We start from the raw sequence: 20,764 nt of genomic DNA, 5'->3' as shown, positions 1-20,764 counted from the left end.
CCTTGTGAGTGGTTTCCTTTATGAAAAGAGATATACTTCGATATCTCGAATATCGTGCCAACTGAATCCTGGGTCGGCCTGTGTGCAGCACATTCAGCTGGAGAACATCATAAGCGAGAGATTCGATTGAGTCTCCCGTGAAAACCAAATTGATTTGCAGATGAGTGTATTTCTCGAAAACAGTGCAATTTGGGTTCAAGTAGATCATAAGGTTGACGGAAACTCGGGGACTGCGCCTACCTGATGAGCCCCAAGAAGGGCGAAACCGGTCGTGGACTGTCAAAGAGTTTTCAGCAACCTTGTGAGTAGTTTCCTTTATGAAAATGTGACTAACTGTTTCAACAAAGTAAGGCTACATAACTCCGTAAAAAACGATCACATTCTAACCGATGCTAACCAACTTCGTTCACAAAAGTGTGATAATTTAGGCTTACTTGGAGAACTATCCTTGCAGAATGGTCACCCAGCCAGAACTTTAGCTTGACACATTTTTAAAGATAGGGAGAAATGTTACAGTTATCTGAGTGGAGTACTGATATCTTCTCAGGAGTTCATTGAGACGTCGGCGGCAAAAAGTAATTTTTCAACTCCTCGTGGCAGAAATTTAGAGTTTTGGAACAATTTGATTTTCGTAAATGGATCACATTCCCTACTGGTACGTGCATGAACGGGCCACTGTGACAATAGTGGCAAGAGTAATAAAATATAGCTACTGTAATGTTACAAAACTGAGACAGAAACTAACTGCGTGCTTATTTTTGTAAAGCCCAATATCGAGCCACCTCCAGACCGCGAAAGCTGCATTTCCAAATGATGGTATTGTGCGTGGAATCATTTTATTGTTTGAAAATGATTTTATCGAAAAGTCCTGTACGAATGCATTCAGACTGTTGGGTTTGGATAACTAACTAACAAACAAAATGTGTGCAATTCCACTATCTCGCTTGCATGCGCCTGGCTGCAGTGTTGAGCTTAGAAGGATCCACAGATGTTGAGGAACAACTTTCCATTCACAGCGGTCGGCGGCGGGACCTCAACTTCGATCTGGTTCTGTTTTAGTAAGGAATTTAAACTTCAAAGAATCAACGTTAATTCTGATCGAGAAAATCCACCCCTATAACGGAATACTTGCGCTTAAACGCCAACTCTTAATGGCAGCTCAAGTGAAAGCCTTCCATTTGTAAACCTTTCTAAACCGCTGTAATCACCTCTGCCAAAGGTGTACATAGAACTGTGTTATTAGGAGGCTCAAACACATTCAGATGGGTATCACCGTGCTCCAAGGCTTATCTCTGAATCCCAGTAGTCAAGTGTTTGAAGCTGACGAACATCTCCGACCCGCAACGCCAAGCTTCATAGTCTTAAAGTATATAGGGGCAGATCGACAGGGACGAGCCTCCTTGCTGTGCGGAATGTAAACTATTTCTAGCACTGCTGACGTAGCCTTTGACTTTGTTTTCGGCCTGAAAATTCGGCAGAAGAAAAGCTTTAGAAATTTGAAGACTTTAGCTAATTTGATGACGTGGTCTCCCAGGAATAGTGGTGTTGCTGTTGAAACTACTTCCCTTAGGTGGTGTTAATTTCGTTGCAAAAGATAGCTGTTTGGTGACTGATACCATCAAGCACAGTCCAGATGTTCTAAAAGCCATCATTCAGGAGAACAGTGTCATCAACATAGTCGAGATCAATCAAACATGAGCCGCAGTGCTCTACAAGATCTTGCTCCATCATCCAGTCAGTGGCGTAGTTAAGGAGGACCAGGAATACCTGGACACCCTGTGCTATTTTAGCGTGTAGAACAAAACTGCTGAACTCTTCCTAACTCACCCGGACTAGGAGTATGGCGGCAAAGTGGTAAGACTCCACCAAGCATACCAGTTTAAGGGGCGTTCCTTATTATGTCCCACAGCATATTATAAACAATGGAGTTAAAAATTGCATGAAAATCGTTAAAACAGTACGCTGATCTGAAATGGTGCTTTGTCGTTTACCTACGAATGAATATATGAATAGCGCGCCTCCTGCAAGGATGGAATCCTCTTTGATTAGATCGAATGCCTTATTGCTGTATGTCTGGAGGGACGAGTTAAGGATCTTTGCAGGAGCAAATGTTAAGCAGATACTCTGATATCTTCAGACGGTTTTATCGTCTTTCTCAGTGAACTACAGAAAAAATTTAATGTGCTTAGGCTGGATGGGCACAGCTCTGATTTTCAGAGTAAACAAAGTACTTGATGAAGGGAATTATATTAGCACTGTTATCAAGTAATCGACAGTCCTTACGGCGGCGGCGCGTGGAATTGGAAATTATATGAAAAGGGCACTAGGGAGAAAAAGGCATACTACGTACCAGTTGGCTGGATATTTAGTCGCAGCATTTCACCCACTGTGATTTTTTTCGTTAAAGTCGAAATTCGCCTGTCGAGTTCTTTGGTAAGTTTGAAGTCAGTCTATCCTAAAAAGCTTAGAAGAACTGTACAACACTTTCAGCATTGTTGGGGATCATCGGCTGTGCGTATCTCACAAGGCTCTGGGTAGAACTCACAAACTGCCGATTGCTGGACGCGAAAATTAAGGAAAAGGGCAGTGTAGTGACGGAGAGAGTGGTGTTTAAAAAGCTTCGCGATGACAGAAAGTTCTCATTAGCGAAGGTCATAGCCGCTTATGAAATTTCCAGTGATCATATTTCGCATTGCCAGTTAAGTCTCGAACTGATAAACAGTGACCAACCATCTTCTGAGATCCCCTTGAAGGCACTTTGCTCATGAAAAGCATTACCAAAACCCACAACTTCCATAACTTGCGCGTTTTTTGATTGGCATACACCTAATCCGTGGCCTAGGGAAGAAGAACGAGATTTGTACAATAGTTAGTCGTGTACTATAATACTCGGTAGTGTTTTTAGCACCACAGTATGAAGGCAGGTTGAACAACGATAGCAAAGTGTTTATTTGCCAGGTAAAATGGTCCTTATCATCAGAACTTCTGAAGATTGAGGGTATGAACTTAGGAGGTCAGAGTGACCGAACCGATGCGGGATCAGGGGGGCTATCAACAAACTGTCCGCTAGCTTTGCCATTATCGAAACATTGTGAAACAAATCAAATCCAGATGTTCTTTGCTTTCTCCTTGGAAATCTGCCTAAGCGGCCAATTTGCACTCCACAGAGCCCGAACGCATGAACAAACTAAATATTTTAGTTCTGCAATTCGTAGGCAAGTTGGGAAGTCTCATTTGGAGTACGCTTTCGCTATGAAACAAAATCCTTGCTTTCGTCGACAGTCGAATTCCCTCAGTGATGCATGGCGGCTAACAGTGCACATGCGCTACGAAAAGATCTGTTTCATTTCACCACCTGGCGTTCGATGGCCTCCGTAATTCGGACTGCCATGTTCCACATGGCCCCGTTTTACAGCAGCTCTATGCTAGCTTAATCAATCCAACTCACCTATCAAGAAGACTATAGACAGCCGAAAAAATCAGTCAACCCTATTCCCGTGGGAGTTGGACGAGCAATATCCCGCAATCGTTCACAGGCCATTGCCTCGTTTTCGGGCCAAGGCACTCAACGGGAAACCACACTTTCCGAAAGCAACCAACTTCACGCCGTTATTCACTTACTGGCACAGTAATTTGAACCTGTGTACCTCCTTGACAACGCAAATCAGCACATGCTAGCCTAAGCACCGAAAGCCCGGACCACTAGTTTGACGAGTCGCACCCACCTCTCACTACTGTTGACCTCTAGTAGCTAAACGTAAGCAGAACGAAATTTACGGTTCTTTGCATTTCTTTGGCTAGGTAATTGCCTTTTGGAGTGAGTGGACCTTCCGGACAGAACAATAAGAAAAAACGAACTGGGAAACAAAAAACGACTACTGTAGGATTCTTTCATCGAAACTGAATTATTAAGTTCATTGGCACACCATCACACCACCATGGAAATTGGTTACCACATCAATCGAATGGGCATAGTCACAGCTTAAAACATCTGCATCTAATCTAAGAGTCCGTAAGTAGCTAAGAGGAAGAATAAAATCATGGGATCGGTGAAATTTCGATCTGAGGAGTCCTCATCCGTCATCCTGACAATAGTTGACCACATGGTGTGAATTCCATGGTTGAAAGCTAAGCGGCGCCACATTATTATATATATATATATGTATATATATATAAGCAACTACCCCGTTTATTTGTTCGTGCCAGGGGTACCGGTGTCTCCGTCAGTTTCCCCAATTTTCAGCACAATACTACACCTCCCACACGAAGCGTCAGGAGAGGGCAGGACCCAATAACGCACTATCAAGATGGCAATAGCAAGGTGGCAGTACTCCATTGACCATATAGTCGATGTTGTCATCCCTAGGATAACGATAAGTCAGCAGGTATTGATTGGAAAACGAAACAGAATTACCAGCACTACAGCTGTTTATGTTTAGCAGCTCGGCTGGTATGTACGGTGATGTCGGACGCATTCTGCTTTGGCATCTATCTCCGGGTATTGCGAAAGGACTCCTGGCCAAAACTTGCTTACCTTGTAATGTTGAAACGTGTCGCACCTCAAGTCCCCCCGTAGTTCCTGCTTTCATGTTGAATGCTGGGTCCACCCATAACATGAAATTAAAGCCTTTTGAAAATATAAGCGAAGGCTGCCACGTTTGCGGGATTGCGAGTGTCCCACCCACCACTTTCGAATTCCACTTTCCGGCTGACTGTACACAGGTTATTTTAGGATGCGGGTCTTTGACATTCGCTTCAGCTTTTTCAGCTGATTTTATTTGAACGCAATAGCGTTTGTTCCTTAAATACTTCAGATTCAGCCTGAAGGATTTTGTACGGACATTGAAAATGAAATCGGTTAAACGGTCGAATATCTCTTCTGTACATTGTACAGGTCTTGTTCTGTGCGGTAGTGAAGGCAACACAACTATCCGATGCCCTATGTTCTTGGTACGTATACCCAACTGATGAGTGTTGTGAAGCTGAATGCAGCGCTGGCGACTTCGATTCGTGCGTTCATTCCATTATCAGGCTTTAGGTTTGTGAACAATATGCTGGTAAAATAGCGTATACCCACCCAGCACATTATATCACAACCACTTGGCGGAATACTTGATATTTTACTTTGATTTCTAGGATAAACTATGGTCGTTTTAGAAATACCTATCTTCAAGCCAAAGCGGAGTGGGGATGAATTAAAGGCCGTAATCGGCCATCGTGATTCTATCTCAGAATGTGAGAATAAGGCGTAAGACTTCGTACACAGCGACAGACTGTGAGTGGAATTACTTCGAATTAAACAAAAGCAGTAAGTCAGTATTGAACTGGTACATGATCTTTGCAATGGTGAAACTTCTCTGAGTCGTAACCCCGTAAGTACTTTTCCGAAGTTTTCACCTAATCTAAAGGAAATACAGCTAAGATACATTCGTGGAACGGCAGTAAACAGCACTCGGAAGTTGCCTGAGTTCTTTGGATATAACCCAGTTTCAAAATCAGGTGTTTCTTAAATGTTTCGCGTTTTAGTCTGGAATGACAAAAATTCTCCCAGTGGTGGCATTTGAGACAGATGATTAGCGTACTACAATAGTTAGAATCAATGCTTTATGTATTACGACGTTCCATCCATTCTTGGATTACAGGCATTAGGCACTATTTCCCCACTAAAGCACAGTGCAAAATCATGAAAGCCTCGCTAACCAACAATCAAGTTAATCTTAGCGTGGATCACCGCATATATTTCGATTAACACTGGCTTTGACTGATAAAGTTAGTTTTGAAGGTGTTCACTCTAGCCATGTTCTACCCTATTATCTGTTTCAGGTCCATCTGCCTTATACCGGAAGGACCAAGCTGACGAGTGCTCTCTTATAGGAGAGCCCTTCTGGTCGGTAGTCTTATTTATTCTTCTAGAAGGAAAATAACTAGCTTCGAAAACTTCAGTGGATGGAGTGACATCGTTACCATACACCAGGCCCGCCCTTTCTACTTCGCCAAACTGAAATTCCCCATTCACCGGTCACCCAAGCAAGTGCTTCTATTTGGCCAGCAGACAGCAATCATCCATACCATCAACCAGTCTGCATGATTGGTTGAGGAGCTTGCTTAACTCGTCTAGCACAGGATGGTTTACAATGCGATTCTTTACATATGAATCTAATCATTTGTTTCTTTAATTTTACGGCCACAAAGGCGTACTCCCCATGTTGTTTCTTAAATTTTCAATCTTTTCCCGGTTACCCAAATATTCTCTGGGTCAACAACAAGTAGTCTAGCCTTCTCTGGTCCGATCCCATGAAGAAAAAAATTGAAGGTTTCTAGTGCCTCTTATACAGCTTCAGATCACTTTCATTTCCACAGCGTTTAATTAATATGGTCCACATAATCACTCTCTTTGTAAGCAAGCCCGTGGGCCAACAACTTGAAAGCCTTCCTCGTTAAGTTTTACGGGATCTGATGTCATTTGAGAGCCATTATTTTCAACTGTTGCATTTGGCGGTCTAATTTTGGATCTAATCGAGTTACGCTCCAAGTGAAAGTAGAGGTTATCATTGGTTTCCTTGGAACTGATCATCTCCTTTCCAGTGCTTGTCTGATTCTATCTGTCTTAATCAAAGTGAACCGAAATACTTAGTAGTACAGTCTATGTTATCACACTTGCAAGTGTAACTGCTGTCGATTTGGTGTGCAGAAAATCAACGCAACATACAAGTGTCACTGTTCCAATGAGAGATTGTTTTGTTCAGCTGGACTAGGACTGGTTTGATTTCTCCGGTAGTTGGTGGAAGCCACTCACATCCGGTACTGACACAAAACTTTCTATGATTTTCTAACCTTATACCCAACAGAACAGGCACTGGAAAAACCCGAACTTACATGAAAATTGCCAAGGTGCTTCCCACATTTTGTGTTCGGCGATCTCAGGCATCATGTTCTACGTACACACTCAATGGCTCGTTTGATAGTTATCTTTCTGTGTCGGAATCGCACTGAGCTGACACTTGGCATGGACTACTTACTATGTTGCTGGGTTTTGTGAGTGTAACGAAGACAGTGCATCCGTTGGTTTTGATCACTCTCACACAGGCTCGCCAAGAAGGCACACACCTGGTCGATCCAGGTCGCTTCTCAATGTCGTGTGACACTTAGGCGAGTGCCTGTCATTATTGTCCTATCGGAATAGACGACTAGCTTTCACGTGTTTAATAGGGGTGTCGCTAAAAACAGTGCCAAGTTGAAGAGTGTGCTGTGCCTACACTGGCTCACGCACATACACCCTTGGCGAACGGAATAAGACTGGAATAAGACTCTTCCTGGATCGTGGCACATATGACAGCTAGATAGCAAGGGGAAAATTTGCTTTCGTTTCCTTTTTTTGTCCGAATAAGGGAGAAATAAAGTCCGATTGTGTCCCGCTTTTTTGCACACTTAGACCAGCGGCGGATTCTGTTTACCCGTTCACTGGAATTTCCCATGACTTACCACAACATAAAAGTTTGACGGATGAAGTGGAACGATAAAAGAGATAAAATAGATAAAACGGTTGACACCAAAACCAGTTAACGTCATTTCCATCCGAATTCAGAGTCTAATGGTTGCAATCAATGCGTTCGATACAATTCATGAGACAAGTACGTCTATAAATGGGACACAAGTTTTGAGGATAATAAGTGAGATTCTGTCAGTTAGAACTCAGAGGCAACTGGCAATCGGATAAATCTTTGAAACTCTCTCACAGAGATTATTGGCTGACCGAGGTTAAGTCAATGCATTCACGTAGTTCCCTGGATGTTAGAATGATGGTGACTGAATCTGAGTGAACTGGCTTCCACTATTTCCATTCCTTTGCTACGGATCACTTTGAACTACTAGACGACACACGACAAATTATGCTGGACGATTTCGATAGGTTGCTTTGACCAGATGGTTTGCAATTGTACTGGTCAAATTTTGGCGCCTCCTGTTATAATGCCGGAAGGCAAACGCTCACCGGATCTTCGGAGGAAGGAGGGTTGTGCACTAGCTATCTGTCTTTCACATTCGTGTTCAGCAGTCGAGTACTAGGAATTAGCCACCTAGTTATGCTGTCCTGTGTATTCTGAAAAGCGAAGTGATTAAACTATTTGCAACAGATTCTGAAGCCTTACCTCCCATAAACACCCATCGTACGGGCAACTGAGTGTTGTCTGGCTTCAATTCCTCCGGTTTTCTCAGATCTCGTTCACTTCTCTGGGCACCGTTCCTTGACCGTGTCTGTCGTCATATACTTTGTTTTTTGCATACCTCGTAAGCTGTGTTCGACAGATGCCTAACAAGATTTTCCTCGTATCCCAGATCAGCAAAGCCGTGAAAGTTCGCGTACTGACCACACCAAGTTTTTCGAGCCCATACTCCTCTCCATAGGATCTGTTTGACCTCCTTGTCCTGTCAGTAGAAGGAAAGCTATCACTGAACTAACCCTCCGCATTACAATCGAATACACACTGAGCCAAATCGAAGCTTTTAGCGATTTAATCGGTCGCCATTAAAGGAACGAAAAAACCGTTTGCTATCCATAGTAAGGTGCCAGTCGTTCAGTTAACTAACCAAAAGCAATGTGTTCAGACAGATAGGTTTGGACAGATAGGTTCGTCTTTCTTGCCCACACATTGCCAACTTTACATTAGTTGTCGAAGGGGATTGTGGGATAACGAAATAACTCGAGCAACTCAACAGAATTTTCTGGAATGGTGAAAAGACGTACGGTACAGGATGTAGCCATCTTGGTAGCCTTCAGCCATACACAAGTTCACCAATCATAAAAGGGTAACTTCATGGCCTATTTCAGGTGGGATAAAAATAGCAATGAACTGTGGAACTGAGAACATCATAAACGAGAGATTCAGCTGGGTTCCAGGTGAGTCTCTCGAAAAAACCAAATTAGTTTGCGAATGAGTGCGTATTCGCTAATTTCGTGCAATTTGGTTTCAAGTAGAACATAAGGTTGACGGAAACCCGGGGACTTCGCCTACCTGATGAGCTCCAAAAAGAGCGAAACAGGTCGTGGGCTGTCGACGGATTTCCAGCAACCTTGTGAGTAGTACATTACGAATATATATATATATATATCGCGATATCTCGAATATCGTAGCGACTGAAACATGAGGCGGCCTGGTGCAGCACATTCAGTTGCCTGAGAACATAACAAACGAAAGATTCATCTGGGTTCCAGGTGAGTCTGTCGAAAAAAACAAATTAGTTTGCAAATGAGTGTATATTCGCTAACTGTGGAAGAGCTTTCAACAACTGCATAAGTAGTGTCGTGCTAAGAAAAACGCTGTTTTTTTAAAATATCGTTCCAAGTAAAACATAAGGCGGTCTTTGTGCAGCATGCCCGATTAAACGGTATGACGTCTTTTGTTAATATCTTGCTCTGCAAATAAGTGTGTGCGTCTTTGGCGACTGAAGTTGAAGTGGGTGCATGACGAACCAACATGAGGGTTAACGAACAGGGTAGACCGAACAATCGAGTCAGCAACTTTGAGAAACATTTGATCGCATACGCTTAATCAACAATATCTCGGTGAGGACTAAGCGTGTTGAGTCCATATCAAGTGCTATATTTTGGGTCGGATTTGTGGCTGGTTTGGAGCAAGCCTCTTCGCTACCGGTTCCTGCTGCTGACCAAAATTGTCTAGGTGGAAATTATTTTGGACATTTTGTCATAGCAACCACTAAATTCTACCTGTTTTCTTCCTTAAACTGAATAACGTCAAAATGAACCCATGTACTATAGCCCGTTGTATTCAACTGTACGTAAAGTTGAACATCATCAAAACCATGGTAAGGGAGGTGAATTTTCCGTTGCTTTGGAGGTTCTTGCGGTGCGTTGTTGGAGTGTCGTACACCGATTAGTTATCCGTTGGTTTTGCGGTGGACATTTTTCACGTGGACACAATTAGGTTGTGCGGTCTTCCCTTGGCTAGAAATATTACTTGGCAAATCATAGTTTACGAGGAAATGTGATTTGTGCAGAGCAAGAAAGTTAGATGAGCAGAAAACTTCGAAGCTGTAGGTACGTTTCCAACATCAGAAAGTGATCGAAAGATCATGCCACGATTTTTTGGAAACCTGGTCACATCATCGCATCCATCCACATACCATTTGTGTGAACAGAACAACATTTATCAGTATACAGTTTTGTACTCGGTTTACCTGTTTGCCATTGAAAGGCAAACTTTGGTTAGAAGTGTTCATTGTCGGAACAGACTAGGCTGTCCAAATTAGACATCAACAAACCAAATAAAGTTCAAAATCAAATCGGTGTCAATTTCCGGGGCCATAGTTTGGCAGCTTTATATTGCTGTTACGCGTCACAAAAGCCTCCTCCAGTGTATACTACACTTTGTGAAATATGCAACCTTAAAAATGAAATAAAGTAAAATGATTGTTCATCTTTGGCGCCCTTTCAGTGATGGGCTACCGTACAAGTCTAAAGCTGTCATATCGCCAGGTTGCCCAAGAGTAGTCAAAAAGTCAAAGTTTGATTCACGGACCTTCCTGTCAGTATTTTCTTGCGTTGGCCAATGAGCTGTCTTAGACTGCCGATTGAATAATCTTCCTACGTCTTGGTGCCATTGACCAGGTTAGAACAGACCAAAGGGGGAAATGCTAACGCAAATGAATTTTGAGCTAGCACTCAAGTCCTTTAGCATATATTCACCGGAATGACGCTCAAATGGGAGCAGTTTGGCTCCAAAACCGGTGACCGAAGCCTTTTGTGCGTCAACATATCCTTTGGCATAGATCACCTGTGTTTTGGGGCTATCTTAGAGTACGTTAACGGTAGTTTTCGGAAATTCATACAGCTTCGTAAGATTTACGAAAAGAAATCGAAATTTTTCAGCTGTAGCACCTTTTCGGTGCATAACTTTCATGCCACCTGAAGGAAGCCCCAGAGGTTGGGTTCGAACGACGGAGTTTGCGTTCAGTAAATTTGCGCTTTAACCACTGAGCTATTTTCACGCTGTTAAAGTATTTCTGTCCCCTACTCTAGTCTTTATGGAGGCCTCATCGTATTTGGAAAATCACCTTAGTTGCTAAGGTAAGTGATCTGCGGTTGACCGGTAAGCTTGTTTTATCTTAATACTATGAGTCAGTTGGGCACTGATTATCGTTCCTGTATATGGCATTCATTTGGTCCCACCCACACGTGATAAACTAGGCTAATCTGCTCAGAACGTTTCATTTAAGGGAGGGCACGCGGCTCTCATGGATTTTGCTATGCCGGGTCGTGATGTTCGATCTGGTTACCATGTAATTAGATCCATCATTGAGTTCATTACTTGATTTTCCGTCACCATCTACCCAGCATGAACATTTTCAAGCTGGAGCTAAAGAGCAGAGGGCTGGAGGACCATAATTACCAAATCGCAGGCGCTTTACCCCATATGTTCTAGCAGCAATCCGAGACTGAAATGTTCGCTACACCGTTCAGCTGAACACATGGGGTGGAAAACGTGTAACGCCTAGGTCGGGAATGGATAACTGTGATAATGTGTGCGTTACTGGCACCAGTTCAGCAACCACAGATGTAGTGTATTCATTGGTCAAAAATTAATCGGACAATTTGCCATACTGAAGTGCAAATTTGTTGGCAGTAGTTCCCAGAGTCTTAAAAATAGGTATATCGATATGAACATGATATATATTGGGTACCAATTTGGCTTCCACAGGAGGCTCACCTGAAACCCATCTGAATCTCTCGTTCATGATGTTAAGTCTGTTCAATGCATTGTGACATCTCGAATAGTGTACAAACTGAAAAATATAGCGGTTCCAGTGCAGTCAATTCAGTTCAGTTCAATTCAGTTCACGCTGTGTATAGTGCTTTTGTAGCATTTCTTTAGACAGTTGAAACGAAAACCTGTTAACAAGAAAGTCCACTAGAAATAGTGGATATTGTTGGCGTGGAGAACGAGCAACAGGAAACCGGTAATGTTAATTAATGTTAATTGCTTGGTTACTGAATTTGAAGCTACTTGCATTTGACATTTGTGGATAAGTTCAAGTGCTCAGGAAACAAAAGTAAAAGGGAAGTCTTTAGACACAGGCATTTGCTTGGGTGGTTGTAATTTTCAGGAGATGATCCTCCCCACTTCGCATTTTCGCAGACTAATTTAGCCATCTGGTGATTTCTATACAACCTAGGCAAATGTCCTCCTCAAAGTGTGTTCTAAAACACCGGCCTCTTTTCCAAAGTCAGGGCTTTTATGCTATAGAACCAGCAGCGAATATCTTGCTGAAATCTCCCCTCCAATGCAGTTATATTTCCTGTTAATTAGGTGATGTAATTATTTATTTTTCTCTATCCCTTAGAGAAATTCACTACCCTTCCGGGGACTGCTCAAGGTTCCAAACTGAACTATTCTTTTTTATACAAAGTCGATTCTATATTAACCGGTTTTCTATATTGACTTTTTTCATGACTCAATTTATTCACACTCATTTCCGAGTTTGTCGCTGAACATTTTGTACTACTTTGAACTGCACAACATTTTCCCGCTTAATTTGTCCGATAGCACACTGCCATTTCTGTGTCATTTTTTGTTACGAACTGCCCTAGGTTCAATCCATCCGTAAGCTTTCCTTTAATTCTGCTCATCATTTACTGTTAATTTCTTAAAGAACTACAGTCTACATATATGTGTTTTCTGCCCATGTATAATTCAATATATTGTTTGCTGCCCACTTGTGACTAGTGAACGAACGCAGGTGAAGTTCGTAGAATTTGGTTTCGCCGCAATTATTACTGGCCGTTCGTCGTTGAATTAGACTACACGTTACCTGTCAGATAAGACACCTAGATCGTGCGTTTAGGTTGATTAACCAAGTCCTTGCCTTGAGATCATGGCCTTAGCACGGATCGTACATTGCCGATACATTGCCTTGAAGAAGGCCACATTTTTCGGAGCTTCCACATTTGATGCGTCCCAAGGCTGCTTGAGTATTAAGTCGCGTCTAAAATGGTTCATTCAAGATTTCAGGCTGTGAAGTGTAAACAAACTTCAAAAAAGGAGATACCAACACACCCCTATTCACCCAGAGGGAGGTATCATGAATTTCTGACATAGAAAACATGCTGATTCCATTGGTTGATTGACTGAGTGACCTCGGTCATTGGCTGGTCGGAACACGCGAAACATTCGCAGACCGTTCATTCCGTACAACTCAGCTGCCGACCTGTGAAGGGCTGTGATTGGTCAGTCACGCTACTTTGGAAATGAATATTTTAACCATCATTGCCCAGAGGAGTTGTGCGTCAAGAATGCTTAACTTGCCGTCAGGATACGGGCACATCGTGAACTTCTGCGAACTTCAAGGAGCAGCACATTCTGTCATGTTCAACGTTGCGAATAGTCACGGCGTCTCGATCACCTCAATGACCGCTAGACGCGGACGGAGATCCGTCATTCCTCTTGAACAGCGACAACAATCTCGCCGAGTAAGTGCCTTCTATAATAACCGCGTTGACGATCCACTTTTCGTGGGACTATGAATGAAATGAGAATAAACACCAATTCAACAGTCCCGGCTACACCACAGTGTGCAGATGTGATTGTAACTCTTCCTTCTGGTGAGGAAAGCAAGTTTCATTTTTTTAGTTGTCGCCTTATTGAGTCAGCCTGATAATTCCACGAAAACCACCTTTTTAAAGCTCTGTCCACTCGAAAGTGTGTACGCAGTACGCGTTTCAGAATGGCCTGTACAAAGTATCCTCGCTTTTCCTGGACCTGCTTCAAGCTAGCTGGAGGACTGCTGCATAGCCGTTATTTAACTCAGTCTAAATTAATGGTGTATGTTATTCGGCTTCTTGACATTTTCTGATGTGAGCTAATCAGCGTTAGGTCTTATCTAGGCAGAACCTGGATTATCACATTGTGTTGGTGCATACGAGTATTTTGAACGACGTTTTCAGCGTCCAAATTCGTTAAGGATATGAAGTGGTTTTGAAACATGAGCTTGGTGAAAAATCAGTACATGTCAAGGAAAGAATGTCACACTGTCCCAGCTTCTTAGTATGTAATCCCTTTTTCCGTGATCATGCTAGGGGAATGGTCGCATCTTTACTCACGCATGAATAATGTCTTGGTACAAAGGCAAATGATTGCTAGTATGCTAGGCTTGGAAAAGTCAACCGCTTATACTGACGGCTGAAGTCTACCCTTCTCCGGCAAAGTAAGTTTTATTCTCATGAAGGCCAAACGGTGCAGAAGTGAAGATTTGTAGTTTAAGAATCAGAGAGGTTAGCATAAGTGCGAACCCTCATACTAATGTGTTGTGATGAGGACTACGTGCTGAAGACTCGGGGGATTCCTTTCAAAATGAGGGATTCAGCCGAAACAGGGATTACCACACGTTTCACAGCACTAAAGTGTTGGATAAGAGTCTTTGTCTACAACAGCGGAGGATGTGATTGATGAATACATACAATCCACTGCGTACTTTGTTAAGATTGGAGCAAGTCAGATGAATGTAACGGGATTATCCGCCCTCCCAGGCTAGCCATACTTAAACTCTTATCTGTCTGACGCTTATAAGGTCTTCCATGGGGACTGTAAAAACTTACAATGTTTCACTCGGTCGCCACACTAGTAGAATTTTCTGGCAAGTTCATCATAGGGGTTAAACAACAAGTAATTTAGGAATGTTCCTTTCAATGCTGAGTTGCTTAGGCAAATTTTATGAGATGTCTCTGCCACGGAGCTCTGAGTGTACCGATTTCAAATAAAGGTAACCTTCGAGTTGTACAAAACTTCAGGTTCCCTGTCACATTTGATGTCCGGTCATCTTCAGACATTCAGTAAATTACCTTAAGATTCCCGTTAGGTTATCTTAAGAATTTCACCGGGGGTTCAGTACATTTCAGCAGGAAAATATGTATAGGCACCGATTTGTCATAACGATGTTGTAGTTTGTCACATGCTCGAAGCACCGATCCAACCAAAAATTCACTATTATTGTAGTGTCGTGATTTTTTCATAAGATATTACATGATGAACATAAAATGGTGGTGCCCTACTTCGTGATGGGACCTGCACTTAGTCTCTTTTGTACAGATCTACCACACTCACATCACCGGGCGTTGGGAGGTAGATTAGGAAACTTTCAAGCTAAAGCGGATTGCATAGCCAATGGAGAAACGTCGAGGTGACCTTGAGGAAAATGTGGTTATCAAGCTTGGGGGAGAGCATGTTTCGTGACATGCCAGGTAATCACTACCACTGTATCCAAATTATTTGCATTTTGTTCCGTAATTCTAGACTTTGGAAATGCAGCACTATAGCCTTAGGTATACCTAGTTTGTTCCTGGATTTATCTTAGAAAACGAATGTATATCGATGTTGCGTAATAAGAGCATCTCGAGTATTCATTCTGATTGTTCACCGAGCTCGGCATTTGAGTCGCTAACAACCAAGAATCAACGTACTCCACATAGGAAGACTTAGCTGACATAACATTGAATCGAACTGTGTAGGTGTAATTTCTCCTAGACTTACTACCCCTAACCGCCTCTATTCTTACAAGGTAATAATAGTCGTCGGGCAATTGACTACAGCGCAACCGTCTATGATCCTGTTATTCCAATTGTTTCAGTTAAAGAAGCAAAATTTGGAACGTCGAAGACGCGCTTGCATCTCCGTCAAGCTGAATGCGTTGTACACGCTGGCCATGCAATTAATCGGAGAGGATGTGAGTTATCGCACTTATATGCATACTGTGCAAATTTAGTTGCCTTGTGTCGCATACAAACCCTTGAGTTTTTCTGCAAATACACATGATGCTCCACTCGGCAGTACGGGACAACCAGAGGTTATTTGCGTAAATCTTCAAATTGTAGGCTGAATGTATTCACTGGTGACTGGTTGCACAGAACTTTTAAAGTCTTGTTCATTCTCCCGAGTATAGTCTACTGATGAATTTCGTAGCTAGTGTGAAGCGCCTGATATCAAAACCGGCACATTTCCCGAGTGTACGCTATTCCCAATAAGTGAGGTTTCGAAACATTTTATTGGCTGATCCAAGTGTGAATTTTTAAATGGCCGTATGCGAAACTGTCTTTGTCTCTTAGGCCTCCGACTCTTAATGAAAACTCTTGAAGTTGCCTGCAGCAAGTGGTAGTAGAACTGGCGTGAAACGGTTGTCATAGTGAACGTTGTTAGAAGCAATAAAATATGGAGAACATGACTGATATGGACCTACCAGAATTGTGCTGACTCTTGCTGCAATGCTCTTTAATTAGTATTTCCATTTTCCTCCAGAAAAAACGCTCATGCGTGTGATCGAAATCACCCTTTCATACAATGAGTAAGGAATCACTACACAATTAAATATGGGTCTGTCATGTGTACTACACTCTTAGTCGCTTAAGAATTGTTGTGTGAGTTCACCAGATTGACGACACATATTTTGAGTTTCCTTATTCTTTACCTAAATCTATTTTCACCCTCACTTCATAGTCGGTTTTGTGCCAATTGGCAGTGATCCTTGACTCCTGTGTCTACATCATTTATCTAGTATGAACAAACTTAGTGTTAGTCAGCAGTGTCATTGTCTAAAATGCATTAGGACTCTGCTGTCACATCGTTCAATTCGCTTACTGGACGTGTCACCTATTTCCTATCCCATCCTTACACTTCGCAGTTGGCAAAGGTAGACTAACTTGAGTAGGTGGACACTTGAGCTCTGAACCGGAGCCAATTTTGTGAGGTAGATTATTAGTTATACTTTTGCTATCGTGATTGACAGTAGCGAACAGCGTATGTATGGTATATTAATGAAGAAAATAATATCCTTGGTGCTCGGTCTACTGCAGTATGACCAACAGGTTCGACAGATATCAACCGAGTGCAGTTTCATCTAGCGACAATATATCCAGAGTTATTATTATGCTAGGACATCATTTAAATGGTTACCAGCTCAGTGTGAAAACATTCAGCTATGGCATTTAACTTGGCATGAGAGCCAAAATCACGTTATTCACCTGTCTGGGTACCTGCTTATGTGTAGTTTGCTCTCAGAAGGTTGATGAGTTCATCATCCCTTGGCTAGGATTCTTTCTTTTCTGTAAACCCGTTTTCTAGACTAAATGTCTATCATCCAGACCTGTTTAATCAAGGACTGACGCACGAGAACCAACTACGGATATTCAACATTTGATTCACGATCTTGCCATTTAGTAATCATTTTCATTCGGTCCCTCAACAGCCAAAAAAGTATCAGAAATTAGAAAAAGTTGATATCCTGGGCATTTGTTGCACGGTATTCGAGGGGATGACCCGAATCGTTAAAGAACATCCGGGTAAGTGACTCAGCAGTTCATTTTTTACCATTCAGATGAACTTCTAAAGTTTCAAGTTCAAAAGTTGGCGGATCTGATATTTTAAACCTTGCTTCTTTGTATTCACTCGCCGTTTGCGCAAAAATGTTTTTTTTCCAGCCCAATTCTTCCATTTAGATGGATATAAAGATGCGCTTAGGGTTTCGATTAACTTAGAGAGAACCTCTTGAGGGATAAGACTCCCTGGGCGACTCAACAACAGCGTATTTCTACACCCACAGCCTTGTGCAATCTCTGTCTGTCAGGAAACTGCTCAAAGGGAGACCAAAAAACTTTGTTGCCTTTGGCATCTTATTATGGGCTTTAGGATATAACATTAACCATATATGACATAAAAAGTATTTACAGTGACTGTTGATAGAACTACTCAGAAGCAGACGACTAAAAGTGTTAGCTGTGGAGGGGATTTTGTGGATTAAAAAACAACCACAAAGATCACCACAAAGGTAATAATAGGAATAGAAAGCGGCGATAAATGAAATGTAAATAAACGGCAAACAGTACTGAGTAAATAAGTCCTTAGTAATCTAGAAGGGCTTTCAGTCATCAGGCTGAACTCATCGGAGAAGCTGTCGCCTGAGGTAACTTGCTTTTGGATCGATACGTATTTGGACACTTTTGGCAAGTAAAAGACATCGGAGGACATGAAATACCTAAATGGTATCCTTATAGGAGAAGAAGAAAGAGCCACATCATGACTCCTTAGGAAACAAGGCAGAATAATGTGTACGCGTCCCAGGCTGTATAGTTCCTGCTATCGAGGGGGCTTATTGGATTACGATATTTACTGGACCATCTGAATGTTTCATATAGTAGTTTAATGTAATTTCGCGCCATTTGGCAAAATACTCACCCGTTTACCAATTCCAGTAAGCAAACACTCGAAATTTTTCCTCTTTTAGCCCTAGCTTTTCGCCTACATCAACTTGGCAGCAAACTGGTGCTCGCAGAGGCCCAAAATACCGAATTCCTTGGATATCCTACTTCACCACTAAGTGACCATGACAAGGCAACGCACTTTCCTGATTGTTCACGTTCACCACCAAGGGGAAGCCAGGAGCACTGGAAATCGGTGTTGTCAGCTTCAACACCTCTTGACCGACACATAACTTCTTTTCCGACGAAGCCCTTCCCGAATGCCACTTTTGGTGGTGGTGAATTCAAATCTAAAAGTCAAACAGAAACAAACCACACTTCCTTTTTGATTCAACAGAAGAGGGATAAATTTCCGACGAATTTACCAGTCTTACAGTTCCATGGTATGAATCTCCTCGGACACAGAAATTCCATTTGCGTAAACACTGGGCCCCACGCAAAACCTATGTACTTACCAGAACCCGAAGTATGGAGACCTTACCTCGACTAAATTTTTGGATGCTAGAACAGTGTTTTGTCAAATCATTTGAATAAGCAAAAGTTTGGTGTCCTGCACACACAGATCGCGCCCACGATACAATATTCACAGATCAAAACGTCTTTCTTGATTAACATTTCTTGACTCAACTGGGTTAAAATAGATTATACACCATGGTCAGAAGACAGTGTTGCAGAAGTGTACGCAGCAAAAACATCGACCGGTCACTCATGGCTTCAGTCGAACTGTTGAAGTGGATAGCTTCCAAGGCATCACAAGGTATGCAAGCAAGCACTCATATAAGTCCGAACTGTTCTGTACACGTTTCGATTCGTCTTAGTTTCAGATGTCTTTTGGCCTGCGACCTGAAAAAATCATCCACTTTGGGAATGAACTGGCCGGAAGATTTACTGAAATAAAAAAAAAACGTAGTACGGGTGTAGATTCCGCTTTAGAACATGGCCATTACTTTCAGGTTAAGATCTATTATCCCCAAAATGTTGATGACCTACTGATACGCTGCATGATTTAAGTAAGATGTGATAAGACTCCACCGAATGTAGGCTTTAATGTTTTGACTTGATTAAACAGGTACGTGGACCAGGGCATAGTTCAGACCTCAGACAATGTCTCACAAACTTACTACACAGCACAGGACTCAAGCTCAGCGAAGCTCATCGTCCCCTTCGTATGGCGCTTTTGAGTTGGGTAAGAACTGTGTTGAGAAGATTTGTACCATAGAATGCTTATCGCTCTATCCTCCTTGGAAAACCATATAGCACACAGCCAAGCAAGACACGTTTTCTTGTTTCTGATAAGGTTGGTTTAAGCCACAAGTAAAAGACATACGGAACGCGATACGATTTAACACCTATCTAGATCCAAAGGTCGACAGTCATGCCGATACAGTCACCAGCACTAGTCCTGTAGTCACGTTACCCTCGGACAGTGGAGAACTGTTCTCGGTTTTGTATGTTGTGACCGAGAGTTTAGTATAGCAGCAGCTTGGAACATGTCAGACATATGCAGCACGAACTGGAGCTACCCATGATTAAAAGGATATTTCACCATGCAATCTTTCGGCACAACCTTATTCTCCGCTTGTTCTGCTCCTGGCATAAAAATAACCTGGTTTTAATAGTCCATGTAAAAGGACCTGATGGCCATAATACTGACTCATCTTACTAATACATCATATTATGTCTCGTTCACATATATACAAGGTTACCGAATATTGGGTAAGTCTGCTCCGGTCGAAGGAGAAAGTCGCATCAATTTAACACAGATTGCGGGAGTTATTCACGGAATACAAGTATCAGAGAAAGTTAATTTTAATGCATCTCTCCATTCCAACGGGAGGCGTTTTCGACGAGATGTTTTGATATTACGTGAGCATGTTCTCTGGAAGAGTTCCTGGTGAGAGTCCTATGGTTAGCAAGCGCATTTGATGGCTAGAATATCGAAGGCATATGTAAATGTTAAGTTAGGGCGAAAAATCCTTTGAGGTACTGTGAGATGCTCGCTGGATGCAGCAAGTGGCACAAATTAGCAAAGGTAATTATGGATTTTGAGATCAGAGATAACGCAACCTCTGAGATACGTTTAGCGATCTACAACTTTAATTGTCACTTCTTGAATTCTTAGAAGTATGTTCAAAAGCGATACATTCTGCAGCATGACTTTCAACTTTGTGGGTGTGAAGCGTGTGCCAAAGGACTGAATGATCTCGTTCAGCTTTTCTAGTAATTTTTGCGCTTTCTACTCATTTTCGGAAATAAGCAGACTTAAGATGGACAAGATTCTGCTTTCCAAGAGCCCCTCGTACATTCCCATTGGCTCACAAGTATGTGAATATAAACAGTGCATGATACTCATATCCGGTATACCCGGCTGGCAAGCAGAAAAGAACGAACCGGTTGACACAAATGAACGATTTTTAGGGCTGAGAAACACCAAGATTGTGAAGCACCTATACGCAAGCCCATGCACCATGTTATATCTGCTGATTCGTCAATCTGTGGTATCTGCTG

The 20,764-nt window shown here is 42.3% G+C and overlaps 1 protein-coding gene across 1 annotated transcript in view; it reads left to right on the top strand.

Annotated features, from left to right (window-relative positions):
- T265_12578 (hypothetical protein) overlaps positions 1 to 9,070 on the top strand; it is a gene marked incomplete at both ends in the record, with an annotated part of 9,671 nt that extends 601 nt beyond the window's left edge. The window contains 2 exons of the mRNA XM_009164402.1: positions 2,408 to 2,433; positions 8,975 to 9,070. Of these exons, the coding sequence (XP_009162666.1) occupies positions 2,408 to 2,433; positions 8,975 to 9,070 (122 nt within the window). The remainder of the gene's footprint in view (positions 1 to 2,407; positions 2,434 to 8,974) is intronic.
- Between the last annotated feature and the right edge of the window lie 11,694 nt (positions 9,071 to 20,764).

Source organism: Opisthorchis viverrini (assembly GCF_000715545.1).
Source record: "Opisthorchis viverrini unplaced genomic scaffold opera_v5_5, whole genome shotgun sequence".
In the NCBI taxonomy this organism is placed as follows: Eukaryota; Metazoa; Platyhelminthes; class Trematoda; order Opisthorchiida; family Opisthorchiidae; genus Opisthorchis; species Opisthorchis viverrini.
Note: the sequence above shows the minus strand (reverse complement) of the source record. Positions and strands in the feature narration are given on the sequence as shown.